Source organism: Lonchura striata, chromosome 1 (assembly GCF_046129695.1).
Source record: "Lonchura striata isolate bLonStr1 chromosome 1, bLonStr1.mat, whole genome shotgun sequence".
Classification (NCBI taxonomy): Eukaryota; Metazoa; Chordata; class Aves; order Passeriformes; family Estrildidae; genus Lonchura; species Lonchura striata.
In genome coordinates this window covers 129,375,832-129,403,259 of record NC_134603.1, presented here as the reverse complement: position 1 = coordinate 129,403,259, position 27,428 = coordinate 129,375,832, and the positions used below count along the sequence as shown (strand labels likewise).

The window sequence follows — 27,428 nt, the reverse complement described above, 5'->3', positions numbered from 1 at the left end:
TACTTGAAAAGGCTATTTTCATTTTATTTTATTTTACTTTACTATTTTACTGACTTTTCCAGGTAAGAAAACTCCACAGATGGTAGATTTATATTAAATAATTATTCTATATTGTTTTTATTTCCAAATTGTTTGCAGCTGTATACTTTGTCGGGCTCCCCTGTTATCAAATATTTACAAGGCTTTTGCCTGTGACTCCACATTATATTGCACAGCATGTTATACAGATAATGCACCAGTTCACAGGAAGGCTGGCACTGCCCTTGTACTTTATGTTAATATTTAGTCTCTCAGACATATCAATTACTACCTTCACTCTGGGACATAATTTCATAGGAATCCATAACATTCTGTATGTAACCTTTGGATCCGTCCACATGTATGAGTCATTAAGGAAAGATCATCAGGAAAGGGTAGCTAGGATTTAATAATGACTACCTGACCTAACATATGCTTGATGAACCTCCGTAAATTTCTTGTAGTGATAAGCGATAATTGTTATAATATTGCCCATGGTGTAAAACTACCACAGTGTTAAAATTGATATTCCAGTGGTAGAGCAAGAAAATGTTTTTCTCACACAATAAATTATTTTCAAGACCCTAGCTAAATTTTTCCCTTAAAATGGGATTAAGAATCTGTAATTTTTAAGATTAATGACCTCATAATATGGTATTTTATTGTTAATTGAATTTATAATTTCAACTAATATATTTCATTCTGTCAGTTTTAATCTTAGTATTCTTAAATATTTTAAGAGTAATGTCTTTAGAAAAAATATAATATGTGCTTAGCAACAGTTTAGAAGTTATTGGGAAAGAAAAAGGAAGTCAGACAGGTAAACATACACATAGAATAGGATCACATGCACCTTTCTATGTCCATTTTGTGGTGTAGAGACAACCAGCAAATTGACCTGAGGAAAAGACATCATGTAGATATAAAGTTGCTAGAGATCTGACCCAGTTTTTAAAAATTATCTCTGTGTTTGTATCAGCTAAGAGTTTGGTTTTAGTTTCTCTTATATATAAAGATGATCCCAATTACTTGGTTACTGCAACAATACATTATTGTACAGATATTTATGCTTCGGCACCTACTGTCCTGCTCTGCACTGAATTTGTTATTCTCTTATACAGGTTTTAGGGAACAAGCCAGAGCTTCCTGAGTGTGATGATGATGACGATGAGCTGGCTGATATCACAAACAGGAGAAGTGCTAAACTATATATGGTAAGTTATTTATTTATTTACTTATAATTAGGTATTCTCAACAGTAGTCACACTTTTATTAATTCCTTCCTCATAAATGGAGTTCTGGCTTCATTTACAGAACTGCTCTTATTTTAGTCTATTTTCAGCCAATGGACAAGTTCCTCAAAGGATGTCAATCAAGATAGTCCAGGTAATTTGAGGGGAAAAAAATGGATTACATTTCTGTGTACTCAGGAGACAAGCATTGCCTATGAACCATGCATTGCAGATCAAAGAAGAATTAGCTGCTCTTAAATCATCCTGTCTTCTTAATTTTAACAGGGAGACTTTTAGTAGTCATATATGACTTAGTTATTCTTAGCAGAGTTTAAAAGATGGACTATTCTTAGCAGAGTTTAGAAGTTTCATTATATTTTATATATCTATAACCTTATTCCTTTCCCCATCATCACTTAACAAGGAGGATTTGGCTAACAAGTGGCACACTCTGAGAGCATGGAGTGCTACTGGATCCCCATGTGTGTGACCCTGTAGGTGCCATCTCCAAGAACTTTGAAGCTGCTTGAAGTGTGAGAGGTGATGAGTCCCTCCCTCTGCAGCTCCTGCACCGCACAGACCACAGGACAGAGGCACCTCTCTCACTGCCTCCTGCATGAGTTTTCTATACCCATAGGTGCACATGGGGTTTACAAGAAGCCTGTATGAGGTGATCATTGTTGCAAAGCCACTTGTAGTCATTGTTGTCTATGTGTTGTGTTTAGTTCATGTTAATCGTTCCTTTCATGCTAAAAATCTGGTGCATGTTTCTTTTCATCGCAGGGGTTTAAAGGAACAAAATGGAGAACAAAAGAAGGCCTGCATATATATGATCAGGAGCATTAAAGTAAAAGATAACTGGAGAAGGGAAAGTGAATTTTTGAATCCTAAGAACTCTCTGAAATTTCTGTAGATATCTGATAAATTATTGTCAGTACACAGGTCCTGCTAACAGAGCTGTGTTAGCTAGATTTAAGCGTGTTACAGTATAACAGTGAGTGTTAAAAGCAGGAGGCAGGTCTAGGGTGAGCCCCAAAGTAGGTATAATGGTTAATTTTTATTTGTTGTGTGCAGTGGTAATTTCCTCATTGTACTTCCATAATTTAAAATGCAAGATACAATGATGTGTTTAAAATTAATATTTAATTATGAAAGGAAAACTGATAGGAAAGTAATAATCTATTTTCACTAGTAATAACTGGTCTTTTCAGCTATACAGGAGTGATTTTTAAAAGGTTTTAAAGGTCAACATGAACTTATAATGGTGATAGAGGTTACAAAGCAGGTTCTGAAACAGGTCTTACATTACAGTCTCCAGTTAAAGAACAGCAGGTTATAAATGTAGGCAATTCACCTGTTAGTGTCAGTGTAGCACTATTTTATTATGGTTCCAAATGCTATTGTTCAGCATGTACATGTACCTTTGGCTTTGGAGTTGGTTGGCAGCAGGGACCATACCTGTGGAAGAGAAACTGATTTATTTTAAGAAGCTGCAAGGCAAGGCTCCAACTCCCTAAAATTAACACTACATCTCCCTCTATTGGACGTAAAATGAACTGAAACAAAAAAATAATCATTAACCTACTTTATTTCCCAGCAGTACACCAATATCGTACAGCCAGTTATATAGGAATGGCAGCTGATTTTTACACTAATTTCAGAAGCAGAAATTAATTTGTCTATAAAAGTGAGAGTTGATCTAAATTTGAAATTACTTTTTTCTTAGGTGTCAGATGCAAGTGGATCCATGAAAGTGTCCTTGGTAGCAGAGGAAAACCCCTTCTCTATGGATATGCTGTTGTCTGAGGAGTGCTTCATTTTGGACAATGGTGCTGCCAGGAAGATCTTTGTGTGGAAAGGTAAGAGGTTACTTGTACTGCAAATGCAGAGGCTACACAGAGATCCCTAGGGAGCTGACACAAAGCCCTTGGAACACTAACAAGAATTTAATGCTGGCTGGACACTCTACCCTGTACACAGCTCTTCCCTGGTTTGGGCTGCAGACAAGGATTACTCTCTTGTGTAAGGACCTCAAGACCAAGACTTGTCTAAGGACCCTATTTTTGAGATATCTGTAGGCTTGGGTGATGAAATGCTTATCTAAATGGCAAGTACATAGCAAATATAAATAATTCTATGAGTTCTCTATATTGTCATCAAATCTCTATATTCTGGGACAAAATCTGGACACTGAACATTCCATTTGGGTAGGTATCTCCACGGAGATGTGAAATTGAAAGGTCCGTGTCCAGGGCATAAACTAAAAGCATAAGCTTGTAAATATTTTTATATCTCTTTTTTTCTTGCAAATATTTCTCTGAGGTATCATTTTTTTTTGAGGCAATTGCATTGTCTGAGTGTTTCCCTGGAGAAGAATACTACTGCAGTGGAATTAGGTCTCAACACCTTGTAGCTGGATTGCTGTAGTGCTGCTCTTAAATCCAGTGCTGAGTATTTCCTTTTTTTTTCTTTTTTTTTTTTTTTTGGTCTGAGACAGCTTATTAATTACTCTTTGGCATTTTTATTTTGTTTTACCACATGCAAGACGAAATAATTACTTGATGGGTTTGTCAAGTCTCTTAAGTCAGTCCAGGAAGCATTGTAAGCATTTTATTTGAAAATTTTATTTGCAGTTAGGGAAACATCCTTTAGAGAAAACATCTGGGGAGCTTTGTGCTCAGATGGCCTATGTCTGTCTGACCCCTGAATCCAAACTGTCACTCTATATGACAGCTCCTAGAAGAACCAAGCCAACAGGGTCAGGTATAAAATAAATAAAATATGATTTAGGTTCTTTGAGTGTGGCCCTGTGTGCATCCTCATTTTGCTACTGTTGGTAAAAATAATGTGTGGAAAACCCCTATTAGACTGTGAGTCTCACCCTTGCACGGGAGACAGCAGCTATCATCTCTGCTGGAAACCTTCAGGCCACTAAACTGAGAAGTGTGAATTACTTTGGCAATGCTCTCATTCAAAATGGGATACAAATGAATACCTTATCAGAGCACCTGATTACACTGTGAGGTCTTTGGAATGCAGTCCCTGCAGCCTGCTGGGATGCAGACCCTGGAGACAGTGTAAAACACACAGACTTCATCTAACACTGAGCAAGGAGTAGTGGATAGGGAAATGGATAAATTGCAAAGCACAGACCGACAAAACAGGAGTTTCTTTTACTCTTTTGCACCACTTTAAGAAGTGGAGGCAATTCAGTTTTATTGACCATATTGCAGCCCAGCAAAGGAAGTCAGAGAAAAGACCCCAGGTACATTGAGTACCTTGAGCCAAGCAGTTATTATTAACCAGTTTTTTATTTTTGTAGAAACACTTTCTTTCTATTTTTTCCCTTTAAATTAACTATTTTCAAATCTACCAAAGTACTGTTTTGGCCATTCAACTTCATGTGAATCCTCTTGCCCATGCTATGTCCAGCATTTGTGTTTATTCAAGACTGAGGGAAGAGCAATGTGAAAGAGAACCTGGCTTGAGGACTACTTATTTTTGAAGGTTCTGTGAGCTTATTGCCATTTCCTATGTACTGTTATCCTTCTGTTTTAATCAGGCAAAAATGCTAACCCTCAAGAGAGAAGAGCTGCCATGAAGAATGCTGAACAATTCATACAGCAGATGAATTACCCTGCCAACACACAGGTGCGATCTATTTATGGAAGTGATACTAGGAGAGCTTGAGCTCTGTTAAAGACACTGTTTTTAAGTCAGCAGAAAAAATATTTTTAAGGGCAAAATTCCACATACAATCTATAAAAGTTTCTGTTTGAGTAACTGTGTCAGTTCTGTTTTCCTTCTGTTTCATGTGTCTTCCTTAATTTCAGATTCAAGTCCTTCCTGAAGGAGGTGAAACGCCAATGTTCAAACAGTTTTTCAAAGACTGGAAGGATAAAGATCAAAGCAATGGCTTTGGCAAAGTATATGTCACAGAGAGAGTGGCTAAAATTGAGCAGATTGAATTTGATGCTACCAAGTTACACGAGTCTCCACAAATGGCTGCCCAGCATAACATGGTAGATGATGGTTCCGGGAAAGTAGAGGTAATTTTCATGTTGTAATAAATTTTATCTTACCTATCTAATGTATTCTGCTACTTGTAATGGGCTAAACTGCTACTCTGTGTTTTAATTTTCATACTGTTGTTTAGATTAGCAGTATATTAGTAGAAGGGTTACTTCTAGCATCACAAAAGATACTTTGAAGTAGAAGCTATGCCAGTCATCAAGAGAAATCAAACACCAGAAATCTTACCCATTCTACACAATACCTTGTAAATATTTACTTTAAATATGATTCTTAGTCTAAAGGAAAAACTTCAAGCTCATATCAGCTTGAATTTTGAAATTTTTGAAATCTGGAATGGGAAGACTTGCCCTTGGAATCAGAAATCTGTTGTATATCTTTATGTAGGTATCCAATCTGGTTTCTAGAGGAACCTTTTTTGTCCCTAGTGTGTCTCTCAGCCTGGATTTGGAGAGAAAACAATAACTGTACAGTTCTAGACCTTTCCATATCACACTTCAGGACTGTCTCTGAACTACACAGGGCTGGCATGGCATTGTATCAACATGGCCTGTTGAATGCAAATTGAATGTTGAGCTTCTGAAAGAAAAAGAAGGGATGAATACCTACAGTCTCATCAGTGTATTTTCTAAGATTCTGACCTCACACTAGGGATGGTCCATAGGCTTGAGCAGTGAATTTTTAGCTCAACTGGGCTGTAGTGAATGGAATAGGAAGAAACCTGCCTAACACCTTGTTATCTGACTGCAGTGTGCCTCTCTAAAATGATGCTAGTTTTATAATGGATCATAATGTTGTGCCATGTCATACTGTCACCCTAAGGTGTTAAGGTGTTCAACATAGCATTATGAAGTGATCATGTGTGAAAAAAGCATCAAGACAAAGAGAAATGTATTGCAGCCCCTTGTTGATGGTCCATATTAATTCAGTGGGCACAGGGTGTATTTACCTCCCTGTTTTATTCAATAACACTTGGGAGCAGAAAGGACACTGAAGGGATAAGATTGTAAAACACTTAGTGAAGAGTCTCAGAATGAAGTTCAGCAATCTCCAATGATTTCCTTATTTTCCCAGATCTGGCGTGTGGAAAGCAGTGGCCGAGTTCCTGTGGGACCTGAGACATATGGACAGTTCTATGGGGGTGACTGTTACATTATCCTCTACACCTACCCTAGAGGGAAGATCATCTATACATGGTATGTTTGGTGCCTTTGCACAGCCCTGCAGAGTGTGGATATTATTTTGTGTTGACTTTATGTCCTTTTGAGTAGAACATACATAAATGTAAGATTGTTCACTGTACATTTGTCATAAAGCACAAGATCTGGGTTACTTTGAAGCCAAATTTAACCATTGTCTTTCTCCTTGTCTTCCTCAGGCAAGGAGCTCATGCTACAAAAGATGAACTGACTGCTTCTGCATTTCTGACTGTTCAGCTGGATCGGTCATTAAATGATCAGGCTGTACAGGTTAGTCGCTTTTGGATAAAATCCATCAGAGCGTGTGATATATGCAAATTTTGATGAGAATTGAAAGGAGGAGCTAGCATTTAAAGACTGTAAATGCCAATTGCTCAGGTCTGTATCAAGCCAAGCATCATGGGATCCTGTTAAAGTTGCCAGAGATTGCCCATTTGAATCGTCCTTTATGTAGTTATCCAAAAGAACACAGATATGCCAGAACCTAAAACTGCCTTTTGTTTCCTTTGATTTACACTGTTTTAAAATTAAGTTTCAGTCCTGCTAACACTTACAGACCCTGTGCATAGCCAGTGGAGACTGAATAAGACTGTCCCAGAGCAACTCACTCCAAACAGAGTGTGACAAGTCAATAGCCGTGTGGGAGCTCCCATCTCCTTTTGATTATGGAGGAAGTTGTGATATTTAGCTCAGACAAGACACCTGACTTTTAGAGGGCCAAAGAACTCTGGGAGAACTGAAAGCCACATGAAAGACAGAAGAGGAAAGCCTGCTGGAATTGTGCAACAGGGTCTGACTATTCCTTGCCTCGTTGAGAAACATAACTTGGGTTTTCCCATCCCATAGTGCTTGCACTCCGTGAAAGCAGGATACAGATCCTCATGTGCAGAAATGGGGTGTGCAAAGCAAAGCACAGGACACTGTGGCAGCTAAAGGGTGTGAGTAGATAAGCTAGTCCTTAGCTTGACTGGGTGTGTTCTCCTTATATCACTACTGAGAAGGGACGGGAAGGTGAAGACCTGAGAGCCAGCTTTAAGATGACAAGGGACAAGCAGAGATTTTCTATGCAGCAGGAGATAATTCTGTGATTCCCATTTCTTAATTACAAAAGCAAAAGGCTTTTCCCACCCACCAAGGTACAGATAAAAATACAGCCCATACTTTTAGCCACTAATCAGTTATAATTTATGATTGAAATTAGATTAAGGAAAGATTAGAATACATTTAGATAATTACTACTTGAAATATTCCTAACATGTGCTCTATATTTGGACTGTGTCCAGAACGATGTGGTCCTGCCTCCTACTTAAGGCTAATGTTAATCTTAAAGTAATAACAATATTACTGTTATTGTTAGCAATATTACTACTGCAATCGTAAGGTGCTAAAGAAGTGTTTTTATTGAAGCTGAAGGAGTTCCATTTCACTGCAGTAGATCTGATACTTAAGTACTTTCAGCCTGCAATGGGTTAGGAATATATATGTGTACATATCCATGTATATGTATATGTGTGCATTTTTATGCAAACAGTAGAATATATTACCTATGCCTTGCATGTCTCTCAGCATTATTTGAAAGCTTTAAGTGTGCTATTTTATGTGGTCACTAGATGGCACGACAGTACCAATGACAGTTAAAACGTTGGGCTTGCAAGAATATGTTTCACTGTGCTGTTTGGGTCATTTGGGGTTTTTTGAGCTTATTTGGGTGGGGTTTTTTGTTTGTTTGTTTTGGTGGCGGTTTTTTGGTTTTGTTTTTGGTTTTTTTTGTGGGTTAAGGTTTTTGTTTTCCCATTTGTAAAATCCTGCTGCAGTTTGTCCCTTACAAGTATATGTGTCCTAGGTTAGCCTTACCAGAAAATTGCACAGTCTATCCACCTGTGAAATAAGTAAAAGCACCTGCTTCTGCCCAGCTGCAGCTGCCCCCTTGGCACCCCAGCTCTCAGCTGCCCCAGGCCTCATTGAGGACTCTCCACTTCTGCTCTGCTGGCTGCACAGCGTGTCTCATTCCCTTTTATCCCTTTCTCTCTGGGAATGAAAGGCAGGGACTTGCAGCCCCCTACCTTGGCCAATGGCACTGTTATAAAGGAAAATTAAATGGTTGCATACAAATAACTTCTATCATACAATAACATAAAAATAGTCATTCTTTGTAGTGCAATGTGGTTTTTTTAGATGGCAGTAGCATCTTTTACATCTGTAATGGAAGTTCATTTTCATCATCCATTCAGCAGGATGAGAAATTCCTGCTACTCTTTTTCATCCTCTTGCAGATAAAATACATAGAGAAATAATGAATAAAATGAATAACCATTCTCTTCTGCTTAAATACACCTAAACTTCCAAGACAGTTTTTCAAGAGAATTAAGTCACTCTATAAAACACTATGAAATGATAGTTCTTTTAAAAATGAGTGATTTTTATAGCAGCCATTTTAATCAGCTAAATATGGTGTTGGAAGTTTGAATCTTGTCTTTGTGTCAGTGTGATTGACAAAAAAAATCTCACAAATGCTCTAACTCTGTATGTCTGGAACTATATTTTTAGATCTTTTCAGCTTGCCAGTTCTCATTTTTGCTAACATACTTAGGATTGTTTGCTAAGATCCCCATAGTTATTCATCAAAGACCAAAAATAACTACTTGTGTTCTTTTGTTTAATTTATTGCATTTCTTTACATATGTACAGATCCGAGTCAGTCAAGGCAAAGAGCCTGCACATTTACTGAGCTTGTTCAAAAACAAACTACTTATTGTCTACAAGGATGGGACATCCAAGAAGGAAGGTCAGAAACCTGCTCCACCAACACGACTCTTCCAAATCCGCAGGAACCTGGCATCCATTACTAGGATTGCAGAGGTAAGGTCACCTGCTAAGTAAAGCAGCTATTCCCAGTGGGACATAAGAGAGCTGCTGTGAGCTTCTCTGAGTAATCTTGTTGGGTGGTCATATCTGGTAGGAGCACTGAACTCCAAATCCAACACATTACACACATTTAATAAACCCATCCAATAAACCAAAGAGAATATGCTGTAGCTGGTTGGAATCAGTCTGCATCATTCAGAGGAACTGTAAGAATAAACACAGTGAACAGTCAGTTGACAAAGAATAGACAAGAAATCAGCAACTCCTATGAGATGGTCTTTCTTATTGCAAACCTAAGTTTTGCCCTGCAAGTCAGTTCTCTGTCTTAAATCCTTCTCTAATCTGTATCAATATAAAGCTAGGGAAGAATTGAAGACCAAAAGCGTAGCAGATTAACATGTCTACACATTTTATATAAACATGCATAACAGTAATTACTTTATTTGAAGATTTGAGGAATAAAACAATTTCTTTTCTTATCTAGGTTGATGTTGACGCAGTGTCACTAAATTCTAATGATGTCTTTGTTCTGAAACTGCCAAACAACTCTGGGTACACGTGGGTAGGAAAAGGAGCAAGTAAAGAAGAGGAACAAGGAGCTCAATACATTGCCACTGTTCTGAAATGCCAGACTGCTAAGATTATTGAAGGCCAGGAACCAGGTTTGTATGAAGCCATGTGGCTGCTAATAGACAGCTGAGAATACACAGCACTGCATGGATACAGTAGGTTTAGATTAGATATTAGGGAAAAAATCTTTACTAGGAGGGTGGTGAGGCACTGGAACTGAGGTTGCCCAGAGAAGTGGTAGACGCCTCATCCCTGGAAGTGTTTAAGGAGGGGTTGGATGGAGCTCTGTGCAACCTGATCTACTGAAAGGTGTCCCTGCCCATGACAGGGCCATTGGAACTAGACGATTTTTAAGGTCCCTTCCAACTCAGGCCATTCTATAATTCTGTGATTCTTCCTAGGTATGCAACTGATTTTGGTATTTTGACAAACTGCAGGAAGTACTGTAAGAAAAGGCAGTAAGGCATTCATCTTTGAGACAGCAAAGAGACTGGGGATTTCTGAAATGCTGTCTAACAAGCTAAAACATCAAATGTTAAATCAGCTGGTGGATAAATTATATATTATGTATTTTAGAGGAATTCTGGAAAGCACTTGGAGGTAAAAAAAAATACCAGACTTCATCACAACTCTTGACAAAGGCTGAAGATCATCCCCCTCGCTTGTATGGCTGTTCTAATAAAACAGGCAGATTTATTGTGAGTATATTATGGATACTTTGTTTAGTTATATATTTTCTAGTATATTTTACCTTGGAAATCAGTGGTCATTAAATGAATTTGGGGATCTGGCTTAGTTAGCCAGCTTGGCAAGAACTAGAGAGTGAACATTTGATGCTTTAAACTACCCAAATGCAATGGATGAACAGAACAATTAATACTGCAGAAGTTTGTATCCAGAGCCTGCTCCATCCTGGAAACAGAAGCTTGCAGATGCAAAAAGATGAGGTATTTGCCCAGTCAAAAGCAATTTAATTCTTGCAGAGCATCACCAGATTGCTATCAATTTGCTGAGAGAGAGGAGGTTAGTGCCTTGCCCCTTACGTGTTTGACAGTGGTGGTGAGGAAAATAAATGCTGCTTCCCAAAAATCCTGAGCTGTCTGAAATTTTCCATAGATATTTAAGATGTGTAATTATGCCCTTAAGGTATTGGCCTGCGCTCAAGGAGGTAGGAAGACCTACTTCCGTGGCAGAAATGCCCAGAGCTATGCACTGGGTATTAAGTCTGATTCAGGCTTAATTACTTACCATGTTCTGGAGGGCAATGCTGTGTCACCAGCTGGCAAGGGCACACTCCTTTTTAGACAAAGGACATAGCTGGCAATGTCCTTAAGGCACAGCCCAGTCATTTGGATAAGGATAAAACAAACAGAATCCTTTAATAAGGACTTCAAAATCTTAGGAGAATAGGAAAGTGTATTCTTCTAACAAGCTTCTAAACTACTTCTGGGAAATACAGTAATAGGAACCAAACTCTCTGCAGTAGTCTGCTGGGAGCTATAGATTTACTTTTTATTTTAAATTCCCTCCAAATTCTGTGAAATCACCTCTTTCCTATAGCTTTTCTCTAGTAACTGAGTCACCACCATTAGAGGTCCCAGAAGAGGCAGGTGAGACCACTCTAACCTTTTGGCCACCATAACACAGGGTGGGCAAAAGGAATGTCTTCTTCACCATCTGCTTGTTGTCCCTTTGGCACTCCTACATGACCACACATAGTCAAACCCTTGACAGTCCTTTAAAAGTAGGAAACATTAGCTACATTATTATCTCTTCTTCTCATACAGAATAATATTAAACTTCTTTCTATCTTCCTATGTCCTTGGAAGAAGCAAGCAGTCTGCCTTTTCTTTGGGGACTAATCCTTAATGGCTTAGTCAATTATAACGTCCCATTGTCAAGTGACTGGGAAGCTTGGTTGGGTGTGTATTTCATCTCTGAGCTCACCCACTGCAAACCAAAGCAGTTTCTTTTCCTAATTAAGGAAGGTAAGCTGCATGAATGTATCAGCTTGGTTAGATCAAGGTTCAAATTTCCTTGTCTCCTTCTTCTGGCAGACCTCAGTCCCAACTTAACAATAGTCAACAATTACAATGTAGATCTTTGCCTCTCCTGAGGATATCTTACCAATTCTGAAAAACTGAGAGCTGATTTTACAGGACATGCCATTACGTGATTTGTTTTGTTTCAGAGAAACACCCTTAATGCATTCATCAAATCAGTTTAGGGTTTGATCCTTTAGAAGCCAAAAGAACTGTTCATCAGCCTCTGCTCTTAACATTTTTAAAATAGTTTAGGTCTATGCAAAATTGTATGCCTTGATGAATCATTAAAAACAAAAACAAAAAAACACCCTCAAAACATATTATCCTTTCTAGATTGAAGAGGTCCCAGGAGAATTCACTCAGGATGATTTGGCTGAAGATGATGTCATGTTGCTGGATGTCTGGGAGCAGGTGAGCTGTGTATCACTGCTTTTTGTGACAACAAGGATAATTTATTCTTAATCATTTAGTTTGTAAGATGGGAGGAACAATCACCTTGACAGAATGGAAGTTGTTTTGTTTTCTTTAAATTATACCAAAAGGAGCTACACTTTCTGAGCTATATGATGTGCTGGTGTTCACACATGCCATAGAATTTCTAAGCATGTGAGACCACGGCAGGCACTTCTTATTCAAACCAATGGAGGCTGCAAGAGTGTACGCCCCAGCAGTGCTCTGAAAAGGTTCTCAATAGTGTTGTTCATGACTTCATCACAAAAATGTATTAATTAAAAAATGTTATTTCATTGAATGTATTTAGAATCCACTAAATTCTTGTAGCAGGAGCCACCTACAAAAAGTCCTAGTAGAGAAAGGGAACAACACTAGACAGACCCTTACAAAAATTTCCTCATACTAGAAAGTGAATGGAGGGTGACAGAAATAATCTCCAGCATTGCCCAGTTCACTGAAAATGTAGAGAAGTTTTTGAATGACAGGCAAACTCACTGCAGATTTAGAGAACACATCTGTTCCTCATAGAAATGCATTCTCTCTACCATTCCTCTCCTCTTGGAGGGAAAGAGGAGAAGGCCCATACCCTATTTGTCTTCTTCAGCCTAACTCTTAAGGAAAAAAAGGCTGAGAATTTTGGAAATAAGAGGGAATGTCCATGGTTCCTATGTAAAGGAGTGATGAAGGGGTGGTGAGGAAGAGCTGGATGGAAAGTAGTTGGGGCTTACCAAGTCAGATAAGAAGTCTTGGGACATATAGTTTGTTTCCGAGCAAATCCTGGAGAGAAAGAAAAAGGAGTGCGGGGGATTGCAGATCAAGCTCTAGTTTTTGTGGTTTTCAGTTGGTTGTCTAGCAGTCACCCAGGGCACAAATGTTGATGTGTACACAGAGTTCAAACCAGAGACAGTATTACTACCTGCACCTAAAGAGCAATTTCCTTGTAAAAATGTAAAAGATACCTATGGAAAAGGTAATTAGAGATCCTTTCATCAGAATGAATAAAGGTCGGGCCTTCCAGTGTCATAGAGAGCAGTGAGATTTCAGAGGGCATAACTACACTTTCTCACAAGGGAGAAAAAAACATCAGTTGTGGTTGGTGAGAGCTCTGTCATCTGCTCTTTTCATAGTATATATTGTTTCTCCTAGGGAAATTAACTATTTTGTACTTTACCAGCTGTACACAACATCCTTATAACACCAGGGGAGTTATGTCTTTCCTCTGTTTGCAGGTTTTCATCTGGATTGGGAAGGACGCTAATGAAACTGAGCGACAGGAATCCATTAAATCTGGTAAATCAAATCAATTTGTCACATTTCTTAGTGAAGTAGCATCAATGTTACTTAACTAAGAGGAAAATATGGTGTAGAAGAAATCTAGTTATGTTTACAGTGTCTCGAAGTGTTGCTGAGTTTTTTAAGATTTAATACAGGAGATTACTATTTTTAACTTTAAATGCACTTTAAAACTCTGTAAGTTTATGAAGGATAAAATTAATCAAGATAGCATTATTGAGCTGCAGAGCTTTTAAAATAATATGTAGGAGAGCCCTATGAAAAGTAACTGCACTGAAGAGAGAAGGAATTTAAAAGGAGGTCCCGACTTACCTGCACCCTCAATACTGTATCTAGAGAAAGGATTACCAGCAAGTCCTTGTAGTGCCATCCTTCACTCAGTGAAATTTGCAGGAGGAAATTCCAATTAGAGAACAAACAGAACAAATCAAGACAACTTATGTGTCACATACCTCCTTGAAAAATCATGTGTCATCCCTGGTGTGACTTAATATAGCTGAGCTATTCTGACAAATTTCATGCTGAAAACACTTGCATGTGTTTCCCTGGAGCACTGGGGTTACCTGGCTGTATTTCCATATGTATTGATGTCATGTTGAGATGTCAAGGGAAACTACACTCACTGGCTTTTACGTGGACGAAATGGGAATGAAGCTTGTGCATCCTCACAGCACCAGCAAATGCTTTCTCCTGTTTAAGAGCCAAAACCCAGCTGTATGGCAACAAACTGCTCAGAAAAGCAATCCCTCTCTTTTAACTTCATGCAAAATTCCTTCACTGCCAGCTGGGAAAAATCAGCCTTTACCTGATCATCTCATTGCCTTTGAAATAATTAATTGAATACTGCATTATAGCAGCCCTGTGTTATTTTAATGGCTTTTAATGTATTTTTTTATACCAAAGGAATTAACTAATTATTCCATGTTTTATTTCCTCTCTGTTTTTAGCCAAACGCTATATTGAAACAGATCCTTCTGGCAGAGATAAGGGAACCCCCATTGTAATTGTGAAGCAAGGGCATGAACCCCCCACATTCACAGGCTGGTTCCTGGCTTGGGACTCAAACAAATGGAAGAACTGATCTCTCCAAGGAGATTCCAGCTTCAAGCCAAAGAATGACCAGAGCCCAGCTACTTTCTAGTATTTTTAAGCATAAGCTTATGCAACAATATGATGCATCTGTTGTTACACTTTCCTGAGAATTGATGTATTTCTGTGAATAACCTAGAATTTCTTAGCACTGGAAAGGATAAATGATAATTGTAAACTGGCCAAATGGGGTGAGGGGGGCTCTTCTAGTAGTAATCAGAGAAAGTGCTAGCAGTCTTTAATCTTAAAAGAAAGAAATACATTTTCTTTAATCTACTGATTCTTTTAAAGACAAGCTGTGGATCAGTTTATTTTAATATGCTGAAATTGACCAAATTCCATCTTCACTTCAAAATCAAAACTAACGCCACAATGCCTAATCCTTTTGATTAGGGTCAGGATAATACTGTGCTGAATTTGGCCTGACAGAGGAATAAAACTATCCATTGCGAGGAAAGGGCTGCATCTGATTTAATTACTAGGCCCATGTATTGCTAAATTCATTGAAATATTCACATAATGTCTGATCCACAATGGGAGTTGTGGCTCACAGGGGGCAGATAATGGATGGATATTTGGAGAAGGCTGTGCTTAACATGTTTGTTTGCCCTGTTAATACATATATGTGTGGAGCTTTAGACTGAATACCATCAGAATATTAAATTGACAAAGGTTCTTTTGAGAGACTGCCTAGTGTATAGTAATGAATTCCTTTAGATTTACCTCTCAAGCAGCTCCAGCTCCACTAGGTCTTTTTAACTAAAGCTCTTAAACACATTGTAGTGCACTAGTGCTTTGAAGTGGAAGCAGAAGCAACAGCTTTGAAAACACATACTCTGCCTTAACCAGATTGCTCTTAAGCCATACTTCACCTCAGTTGCCTTACTCAGCAGTACTCAGTTCTTCTTCAGCATGCAGACTGTTCACCTTGTCAGGTGCAGGATGTCTTTCTAATTTTATGTGCAGGTGGTAGACAAATATCAAGCACGTCAAAAACAAGGAAACCCCTTGTTTCAGTAGCATTTCTGGGAATTTGGAATGTGAGTATACATCATGAATATGGCCTTCTCTTTTCTCTCAGGCACACTTACTTGAGATTTTTTTTATTCTGGTGAATTTAAAAGTACATTTTCAAAGTGGCTTTTATTTGCAACTTAGCCAGAAAAAAAAATCTACTTAAGGGCAGTGGGAAAACTTCTTCAGATCTTTAGCACTCCTTTGATCACTTATCCAGTAATGCTTATTTTAAACAACAATTAATACAGCTGCAAATCATACTGATGTGGCTTTTTAATGATAGCATTTCAGCAGATTTATTATTCTTGTAAGTTATGTTGGAAAGTGAAATTTTACACATTTTTGTATTTTTTTAACATGCTTGGGATTTTAAATCAGGGTAATGCAAAAGAGTGAATTTAGTCTAAGCTCATAATGTCAATGACAAAAGAATTGTGAAGCTAAGAAATTAATTATAGGAGTTAGCTTTAAACATTTGTTTAAATATCTGCTAATGTAGCTGGGCTGTATCTGAATGTGATTTCATTTAAAATAAAGTTATAAAAACCAGTATTCTATATGCCAGGCTGATCTTCCTCTCTCTGAGATATTGTAGCGCAATGCTTTCACTGGCATCTACCAAGATTTCCTGAAAACCTAAGTAGGCACCTTCCTTTTAAATGGACAATGCAGTGAGAAGTTACTTGTTTTGATTTTGGTGCCATTTTACCTAATGGAAGCTTAACTCTTCTCAGCAACTTGACAATTACAAACCTAAATGAAAATCAAAGAACTATGTGTTTATTAGGTTGTTATTTTCATCTTTAAGAAAAAACACCATTGTTGTTAATCAAACTCTCTGGTTTTATAACTTTTTGCTTGCAAAAATTATTGAGTACATAAATAACTACTTTATAAAATATAAGGAAATAGGTTTATGTTTGTTTTTAAAGGATACATCTTGCTTCTTATTTTTGAGAGTAGATAAGATGTCCTTCTCCTGCTGGAAGATGCACAAAGACCTTTTCAGTGCCTCAGCCATTAAGCAGCCTGTAATTATCTGGTTGTCATCTTCAACAAATACATATGATTCTTCTCAATTTTAAAAAAATAACAGTTATAGTAGCTTCTGAACCAAAGATTAGACAAGATTTGTCCTTCTTGAACATAAACATCTTCTGGGACACTGAGGGCTCTGAACTGGCACAGTCTGCCAGCATATTCTCCAGCACTGTGAAAGCCTCCTTTCAGTTCCCTCACACAAGACAGAGGAGCTTTTGTGGTCTCCTGGCCTGGGCTTTTGAGTTTGTAATACATTGTTCTGGCATGTTGATTGCTGATGTTGAGAAGGGCATTGAGAGCTCATAAGGGAACAGTATTCTCCATTGGGCTTCAAGCACAACAGCTGCTAGCAACATTGTTCTTGGGTTTGCTTGCCAGAGAGGAAGTTTATTTTTCATAATATATGTGCAGTACACACAAAGATGTTATTTATTTCTTAAGAAGAAAAGAATGAGGGAGGACAAGACAGGATGGACTAAGAGTGCTTGAAAATGATAAAGAAATATTAAGCTGTTTTCTAGAAAATATTTAATCACCTAACTTTATGAATACACATATCAAATCTGCCTTGTTTTCATTGTAGAAAAAATGTTGCAGATCTATATACAGTCAAGTTCAGTCAAGAATAAACTATGTCTTGCAGTATTATCACACAGTAATAGTATGTTCACCTTACTTGCAATGGCAAAATTAGACCCTGATTTAGGAGTTTTATTATGCTACTACCAAACAGAAAGCATTCATGTTCTATTGGTTGTACACACAGCATCATTTTTTCATCTTTATTTCATTGCAACAGAAAGGTGTTAGGAATCCTTAGAACTATCAGGACATTATAGCACTATGTAGTATTTATATTACATAAAATACCATAATCATAGAGTATAACTACAGATTATGCACAGGACAGGAGTCAGCTTCTGATATCATTGTTGTAAATACCCATTTTGTGTGGGAACCCCAGCCTTGTTTTGGGGCCACATGTGGTGGTGAAATTCCTCCTCCAACCCGTGCTTCCAAAGAAAAACTCCGCAGGCTTAGCTGTTTGGTCTCAAGGCAGTTTATTGCTAGTTATCTAACAGATTATGTTCTTGGACTGCAGCTATTTGATCAGTGGCCTGGGTAGAGGCACACACACACCCTGACATCCTCTCTATCTGCTGTCTTCTTCGTCTCTCTCTCCGCCCAGGGTTGCTGCTATCTTTTATAAGATATATTACGTATAACATGTTTACAATTATTCCCCAATACCTACTACCTACGTTGCCAAGTGTTTTTCTACTCTAAACCAATCTATGAGTGCCAACATCACCAAGAACATGGAGGTAAGGAAGAAGAAGGAAGAAGGATGGGATCAGCCCACTTTCCTCCATCTTAGAACTTCTGACCCTCATGTACAAAGTGAAAACCCCCCTGTACATGTGCTAAAACCCCCCTGTACAATACTAAAAAAATTTCCCCTCTACTTCGTAACTACTTATACTATACTATCTAACCTTTTGTGATTGCTTGTTCCACCTCCAAAGTTGGTAATTCATTCCATGGCTCAAACTCAAAATCACAGTTGTTTTTCAGCTGTCTGCCAGGGTCTAGAATGCTTCTGACCAAGGCCTGGAACCTCTAAAAATGTCTGAGAGACATTTTGAGTTCCCACAATTTTGACCATAGCACATGGTGCTATATAGAATTAGATCTGCTGTAAATTATTATGTTAAATGCAGCTAAATTCAGTTGAATGATTTGATTCATTGCCAGTGCAGACTCACACAGGCTTCAACAGCAGGAAGAAAATGCTCATGATGGGAGGTGGTAGACAGTAGGATTATGGTGCTCTCTCTCACAGGAGAACTGAGGAATCACACAGAAAATGTTTTGCTCACTAGACTATAGCAGGAGATGCTCCCAGACATGTAGACATCTTTAGAAATGTTCTACAGGAACAGTTCTTGTTATGAATCTTGTAATCTTCTTGTAGTCTTCATTTTTACTGAATGTAAAAGAATTAAAAAGAAAAAAAGTTGGCCCAAAGTTATTATTTTCAATGACTGAAATACTTCTTCAGAGTTGACTTCTCTATAGGAAAGCTTGAGAAAAAACCTTCAAATTTTGCTCTAGGATACAGCTGCTTCACCAGCATCTCACTGGTTCTACCTTTATAACTTAATTGAGCCAAATGCGAGTATATAAACCAAAAAATTATTACCTAACAAAATCAGAGCTATATAATACTTTGTTGTGCTGACTCTACAAATTCTTGCATTTTAATTTTTAAATACAATAATTTTGTCTTTAGATAAAGAAGTAATATACTCTTCCCTTCTTACGTCAAGGAGGTCTGATGGTAAAATCAAAGGAACTTCTGAAAACACAATCAGATCTGTAATCTACTACATGTCCTTAATAACTAGTTACATCCTATCTTGGCTGGCATCAAGTTACTTTGACCTTCTCTTCCTTTTAGCCCATTACCTTATGCTACAAATGAATATACTACACTCACTTCAATTAAAACTTCCAAGATGCAAGGAGAAGGGCTTACCAATGGGAACTGGGAGGCCCACCATGGCATAACATTAACAGGTGATTATTTTGGCCCTTCTCCCTCTGCTTGTCATTTTCTTCTTGATATTAAAGCATATTTGCATTTCAGAGGAAAAAAAAAATTCCCTACAGAACAGAATATGTAAGCTGATTTTTTTAATAATAGCAGACAGAGTTATTCCAGGGGAGCAAGTGGAAGGTGAAACAGTCTGTATCAGGCTTCTTCCTAAACGCATTCACACTTCCACCCTGTGAGTGTTCTCAGAGGGTTAAGAGAGTACTGAGAACCACAACACTGTACATTTTACTACAACATTTAATCAGCCAGCAGTGAAATTTTGCCCTCCGTGCACATGAATTAAAAGCATCAAGTGAAAGCATTGATTTTTATTGTTTGTTAGACTGCAGATCATTGCCTCAAAAATTAGCTGCATAGAGGCAAGCAGGGGAGACTGGAACAATCTGAACAGTATCCCACTGAAAGGCCCAGAGGCACAGGCAGCAACAATGCTTTGATTACTTTAAAAATGCCTCTTAACAGTGCTATAAGAGCACAGCTCTTTGTTGCTCTTCAACAGATATCACAGAGGTGGCTCAGGGTGATTTCCCAGCATTTGGCAATACTAACATCAAGGCTGGATGCAATCAGGTGATTTTAGTATCACTTGCCCAACAGTTCACCATGCTTTGTGTTGTCTCATACACTTGCTACAGAAGAGGCAGGTGCAAAAACAATTGTGATTAAAACAGACCGCTGATTGGAAGATTACAGATTACCCTCAAGGCTTAGATTTTCACAGAGGCTCTCAGAAAGGTCACAGGTTTCCTGTAGTTGGCCTTGCAGCACATCAGAGTCCCCATTTAGCCAGCTGAGAGGGCTGCAGATATCTCTAATGGCACCAAAGATTGCTGATTGCTAAGATTCCCAACACTAACCAGCTATTCTCCTACTAGGGTAAGAAGTGACAGTGAATGTCCTACCACCAAGAACAGCAAGAAACTCACCCTAAAAATCCCCTACTCTCTTTCTGGATAGGCCCAGGCAGCCTTCTGCTGCCAGACTCTGTCCCATCCTAGCATTTGCAGATGCACTTCAGCATCCAAATAATCCCATGTGTGAATTCCCAAAACTCAAAGTGATCTTTTTTTAAGATTGTTTGAGGATAGGTGATGAAAATTTGTCTGATCTTCAAAGCAGCAAACAGGGATTCTGGTACCTGTATTTCCTGTTTGTGAAAAGTGAATCACTGAATTCACTGTCCTATTCTCTACCTAATAAATGAAGATTTCCTCAACCCTTTCCCTGTTTATTTAAGCTGCTGTCTCTTACCATGTGTTTGTACAATGTTTGATCTAGTCAAGTCACTTGTCAATACTGTCATCTTGTAGGTGCTGCTCATAATCCAGACAGCTGTCTGGGTTACGGGTGCCAGGCTGCACAACTTGCTCAGAGCAGGATTAGACAAAATGAGTGTGATGCCTCAGAGACTTGCTGAAGAATGCCTGCAGTTCCACCAGCTGAGGCATTAGGGCAGCAGAGGAAGGGCAGAGGCTCAAAAGTTTTTATGTTAAAACAAAATATAAGCTAAAATAGATCTCTCAACCTCACCTGTTCAGCCTTGACACTTCATTAAGGGTGTATCTGCATCAAGTCCATAAAAATTCCTCTCCAGATTGGGAGCAACTGCTCTGGGGATTTTAAGTATGAAGCAAAGACAAAGCTCTGCCGTGTTCACAAAGAAATAGCTAAATCCTCAGGTGCTTCTTTACTTCCATGTAGAGAATGAAGAGAGTGAAGAGATTTGCTTTTAAAAGGGATGGCATCTTGTCTGATCTCCCATGTCCTGAAACTTTTCTGCTGCTGTTGTTAAAACGTGAAGCCTCTCTGCAGTACAGCTCATTTTGTTTCTGGCAAGTGGTGTTTTGTGGTTGACTTAAGGACTGAGAGTGTTGATAATATACTGGATCTTTCTTTCATTATTACTGACTTATACTGGGTAACAGACGTGGCTTCAATCCAGAGACTGAGCATGAGGAGTCTTGTCCACAGTCGAGGGCATGAACTGAGAGAAACAAAAATGCTCACTGACTACAGATGGAGGGATGAAGATTACCAAATTTCTTATTCATTTTGAAGCTTTGGTTTTGCATTTAAATGTTGTCCTGGCTCTTCAACAAATGTCTGCTGGCTGCTACTATTGGTTTCACACAATTTCATCACACTGGTCCAGTGAAAGCTTGGAGTTAGGGCTTCTGTGGTGACTACTGATGGCTATTGTTTTATCTCAAGTCTGACTTATCACAGGTCTGAAAAACACAGATACACATATATGCTTTATGTGCCAGACTGCTGTGCCTTCAATCAATCCTCAGCAAGGACTCAAAGATGAATGATTTGCAGAGAGTGCTGTGATGCCAACTTGAAAATCCCTGTATCTACAGTTGTGCTGTGCTGAGGTGAAAGACTGTGCAGATATCAGTGTCCTTAAGCAGAAGGGCAGGGCTTTTTAAAGTGACCCTCAGCAGGCAGAATCTCTCAGATTTAGTAACAGGCTTTCACAGAATGATGTATGTCTTCAGAGGTCTTCCATCCTTAAACCAGGAGGAAGGGATATAAGCGTTTATAACCTCTTTAAAGCTTTATCATGCTTCCTCTGAAGATTCAGTTTGGGGTTACATCTACTCATGTACTGAATGCATCATATATTCATTTGAAATACAAAATCTTCAAAGCATGAAGGCTTCCTTTCTTTCTGTTTACAGTATGTCCATGGTTATTTTTTCCTTACATAAGGAGGTATTATTTGTTTGGTTTTTCTTTTTGAGTGGTAGAGAGGTCTTGAAAAAAATAATTCAATTAGAACAAGAATTTATTATATTCATAGTATTCCACTGCTGCTTCTGCTCACTAGAGTCCTGCCTGGACTCTTAGTCTTCTATGATCAGTTCTGGTAGAGGTGAAGAGGAAGGTTTCAGAGAGATGAAAACTGCCCAGTTTACCATTGCAGCACTTCAACTACTGCCTCTTGCAGTATTGCCTCCATTCACTGGAGTTCAGTTAAAATCTCAGCTAAACAATCAGTTCCTCCACAAGTTTGTTTATTTGCCTTACTTATTTTGTTTAAAGCTTGCTAAGTAGTGTGGTGTGGCCATGAGAGCCAGAGAATGGTAAACCTATATTCTGATAAAATGCTATGATGTCAACAAAAGGCTTTAAAAAGTATGCATTTAAAAATTAGTATTTTGGCAGGGTTTTCTGTGAGTTTACAAATTCTAGTGGCAGAAGCTGTGCTGAATTCTCTGAAAGGCTTCTCTTTTTCAATATTATGGAATTAGAATGTATGATGTGGTTTTTTTGAATTATATTCCCTGGGAGAGGAAAGCAGAAACAATTTTGCAGGGACAGGTTTTATAAGGTCTTCAAAGTGAGTTTATTGTTGTTTGCCTTCAAGAATTGAAACCTAAGATGTGAAAGAAAGATTTCTACCTAGCACCCCCATGATTAGCTTTCAAATCAATTTTCAAGGGACTTAGCTTTTAACATTTAGCAAGCAGTAGGCCTAATCTTTCATGCACTGAAGTAATTTTAAGATTTATCGTTAACTTAAAAAGAAGACATGGTGAGCTGATAAGATTTTAAAAATCTTGACTACAGCTGAGCAAGGAGATGAAATTACTCCTCCCCACCCACACAGTGTTTGTCTTCCCTGAAACCTTATTCTTTCATCGTCCTCTCTTTGGTTTGTTTCTTCTTCCCTTTTTCATCTAATCATAAATACAAACCTGGGAGTTCCCTAGGATAAGGGTTGGTTTTCCTTTTACTACAGTACACTGTAATAGGCTCAAATTTCACATTGAAACTCTTATGTATTGTCTTCTGAGAAGAAGAATTATATATATTTTTTTTATTTGGCTTAAGTTTTAGAAACTACAGCAAACATCCAGTACTTAAGTATAAGATGCCCATCATTTCTCAGTGGAAGAGACTGAAACCTTCATGCCACACTTCAGGCTAACTGGTGAAACTATCCATGGCCCTGGGGGGAAAGAGATCCTTTTGAGGCACTGAAACTCTGTATCACTGGCAGCCAAACAACTCTGTTTGGGCTTGAGGAAAATCCAATCTAGAATGCTTTGCTCTCATTCATATTCTGCTGACTGAAGTTTACTTTTCATACCAAAAATCAAAGCAAAGGAGTATTTACTCTTTCCATTCCCTCATGGAAAGCTGATTTTTAACACCCTCTTGCTTCAAAACAAAATTTGATATATTGGTCAAAATCCAAATATGCACAGGGTCTGGATGCAGTTGCCACACAGCTGGCAAAGCTGTAGGACCTGCTATATCAGGGTTTGCACATACTGCACTTGGGAGTGCTGTTGTGTCAGAATAGGGGCTAACATGAGTAAGTCTTAGCTCAAAACTCCTAGTTCCTGGGAATCTCCAAATAAAAAGCCACTCAGAAATATGACCTTATTTGCAAGTGAAGAATTGGATCATATAGAATTCTGAGTGCAAAATTATGTTTTATTTTGCTGGGCTATATTAAGTATTTCACTGTGCACTTCAGATGCATGTCCAGCCAGTGACACAGTTTTTGAAAACTCACAAATGCCTCACATCTATAGAGCTAAAATGAAGTGCCTGGGAAAGACTTCTAGTAGGAAGTGAAGCAAGCACTGCAGAGAATGAGACCAGTGGACTGCACAGATGCTCAGTAGGCTTTACCAGTCTTCTGTGGTTTAAAAAGACCAAGTTAATTTATCTGTTAAAGCATGTATTCGGTCTTTTTATTCAGGAACATTGTTAATTAATTACCTCATTAAAGATATTACAACATACCTTTGAGGTCAGTTATCTGACTAAAATTAATAATAAATTGTTTCTTTCTTAAAAAAAATAAAAATAAACCCCTCCCCTCTATCTAGGGAGCCAGCAGGTCTCTCTTTTCACTCATCTAAGAAAGAGATGCTTTCAGAAAGCCGAAGAGTAGTTATATTCCATACTATTGTTCTGTATGTGACCAGGAGTTATAAGCAGCACTCACAAGCTCCTATTATTAGGAGCACTGATAAATGACCAAACAGTGGTTGGAGAACATCAAACAAATTGTTTGGGTCCATTTCATTGTCTCAGCGGGGACTTCTCTTAGCTGTTGCCTCTGAGCACCAGGCTCAAGGAGCTATGACATTATCATTGTACTACCTACATTATTATACACTAAAGCGGAGACTAGATTTTTCACAGCCCTCCTGGGAGCTTAGGCATATCTCCCATAAAATTTTATTTCCATACAGTGCAATCTCTGTGAAATCTGTTTCTATTGCTGCTGTGCCTTTTTAGGAGAGATGAGCAACTGAATTTCCTCTTCAAGGTGTGTACTTAACTTGATTTACACAGTTACTACAGAACAACAGCCTGCCCATTCTCACAGTGAACCCTGTATATTGGATGGGCATCACCTCTCAGTTGTTGCCAAAAATGGTGGGAACACATCCAAGATCCAGCTGTGCACACCACACAGGCACAGGCTCCCTGCTCCAGCCAGCCACAGGAACAGGCCAGTCCCTAAAAATTAGTGGAGCTTCAGTGCTTTGTCTTTTGTGACTGTCTTTGAAATGCTCTCATGGCAGGTTTCTGTGTGCTATATTTGTCATTTAAGCATTTCGTTAACTATATGCTAACTCTGACTCTGTGAACTGAGTGCTGTGTGCTTCTTCCTGTCCTGGCACTGAAGAACAAAGCATAGCTTTTAAATAAGTAACTGTTGCAAGCAGATGAATTGTTAGGAAAGAACTGGCTTAAATTAGTGTTTTATCCTATAAACACTTAGTCAGAAGCTTCAGTCAGAACTTGTAACTTTTTTTTTCCCACTACAGTAAATCAACTAAGATATAAATTTATCAAAGAAAAGCCTTCTTTGTCCTGATGTCCAAGGTCTGTTTGTTTTTTCCTATCTATTACAATACCAGCAAATGTCAGCAGCTTTATACATGTTAAATAGTTATACAATATTTATAAAGTTCTTCAGAAAAGAAAAATACTTAATAGCAGTTTTTTCTTTCCTTCATTGTTACTCTGTGCTAGCAATATTTCAAACAGCAGTAGTTATATTACCAACATTTCCATTATTATTCTGAAGCTGGGAAAATATCTTCACCTATTAAATCCATCTATACAGGGGGAAAATAAAATATGCTGCTCTTATATTTGTAATTGTAGTACTTTTAATCTCCTTGCAAATTGCTCCCATAATATTAAAGCATTATATTTAAAAACTCTGCGACCCTTTTCAAAGGAAGCAATATGAGAAGATTGCAGCTGATATTGAAATCTCAGCTTGATAGAATTTTAAACTGTTCAGAATGACTCTGGCATAGAAAAAAAACCAACCAAACAAAACAATCCCAAAAACAACCCTAAAGTGCCCATGGCTTTTCTGGAGGAAAAAATACTGGGGAATAAAAAAGATATTGGAAGCCATTCTCTTAACTGGTAAGATTTTCAACTTAGCATTGAGTCACTGAGTTAGCACTACATTCTCAGCAAAAGAGTGTGACTCAAGTCACTAGTTCCAGAGGAGAAAAAACCCTATAAAAGCAAAAGTGCTGTCACAAAGCTAGGGTAGGAGGTGGGGAACCTGTTGCTGAGGTGAATGTAAGTCTTTGATCAGTATACAACCATTGAAGAAAACATGCAAGCCAAGGCTTGCTCATGTGTAGTATCACACATTGAACACTGGAATTGCTCATGATGAAGTCTTACCTTATGTAAGGAAGAATTAAAGTAGAAGGTATTTTGTCCATTTATTAAATAAACATATTTTCTGGGGTTTTTCTAGCACCAGCTTCTTGGTGAAGTAGGGGTGGAAACCAGGGGTTGCTGTAAAAAAAAAGCTTTTTTCTAGTCTTTAAAACTACCCCATAGCAAGTCCTATGTCCAGGTTTGAATTTTGTGACTAAAAACTTTGTATCATATGAAGAGGGGATCTATGTTAAACCCTTATTAATTACACTTTGCTATTAAACGAACACTCAGTGTGGCTGAGAGTTTTGTGATACAAGTCCTTAACACAAAGACAACCCTTCTGCTGTCCCACCCTATCACAGAAGGTGCACATGTACAAAATGATCAGTCTGTTCCCTGTGTTCCATAAACATGGAGTCACCACCATTCCAGCCATCCCATCAGAGGATGAAACAACCAAAATTCATGGAGCTTGGAAGGTGGAGGTTAAATCTTCAGTTACCCTGAGCCAACACTTGCTCAGTGTGACTAAGAACATTAATTAGTCAGTACAGCTTTCTTTCAGCTAACACATCTGAATAGAATTGAAGATGCAACACTCAGTATCAGAAGAGGCTTTTTGTTTGTTAGCCTGCTATGTGGCATTATGTTTATTTATGAAAACAAAAGTAGCAAAACATAGATGTTAGACTTCACGTGAAGGTACATATGAAATGACAGTAAGTTTAATTAACTGGTCTACACACAGCAACTCCATCTCCAACTGCTCTAAGCTTATTTATTGTGAGGAAATAGATTTTCTACCACCAACTACTTTTTAATAATCAAAGCAAAGTAATTCGTGCAGCATGTAAGTTATCATAAAAGAATCCAGCAGACATAGCGAAGATGATAAAAGGCTTCTTTGTGCAAAACATTTTGTACATCAATTTAAGAGACAGTCTTAAGAGCAAAACCTCATGTGTTGCAATTTGTCAGCTATTTCATTCTTAGTGCTCATATTCAAGAGGGTTCTCAAAATTCATGGTGAAACTACTGTAATATTTTATGAGCCACATAACAACTCAAAGCAATACTTTCAGAACTGTGTAATAATTCAAAGCAGTACTTTTTTAGTTCTGAGATGTAGGCTATAGTTGAAGAGAACCAACTTCAGTTTTTGAATGTACAACTGAGCTAGAGTTGGTTACTGTAATAATAAACATTATTGCTATTACACAAACATTAATAAATATTACCCCAGCCTAGATCTGCCGTGTCATTATATGAAATGTAACTTATTTTC

General features: G+C 38.2%; 1 protein-coding gene across 1 annotated transcript in view; it reads left to right on the top strand.

Annotated features, from left to right (window-relative positions):
- Positions 1-16,370, top strand: part of SCIN (scinderin) — a 46,288-nt gene extending 29,918 nt beyond the window's left edge. The window contains exons 5-16 of the mRNA XM_021538334.3: positions 1,140-1,232; positions 2,977-3,109; positions 4,813-4,901; positions 5,084-5,299; positions 6,357-6,478; positions 6,661-6,751; positions 9,170-9,340; positions 9,831-10,008; positions 10,493-10,614; positions 12,295-12,372; positions 13,644-13,704; positions 14,655-16,370. Coding sequence (XP_021394009.2) covers positions 1,140-1,232; positions 2,977-3,109; positions 4,813-4,901; positions 5,084-5,299; positions 6,357-6,478; positions 6,661-6,751; positions 9,170-9,340; positions 9,831-10,008; positions 10,493-10,614; positions 12,295-12,372; positions 13,644-13,704; positions 14,655-14,788 — 1,488 coding nt within the window. The 3' untranslated portion in view covers positions 14,789-16,370. The remainder of the gene's footprint in view (positions 1-1,139; positions 1,233-2,976; positions 3,110-4,812; positions 4,902-5,083; positions 5,300-6,356; positions 6,479-6,660; positions 6,752-9,169; positions 9,341-9,830; positions 10,009-10,492; positions 10,615-12,294; positions 12,373-13,643; positions 13,705-14,654) is intronic.
- Positions 16,371-27,428: the final 11,058 nt, after the last annotated feature.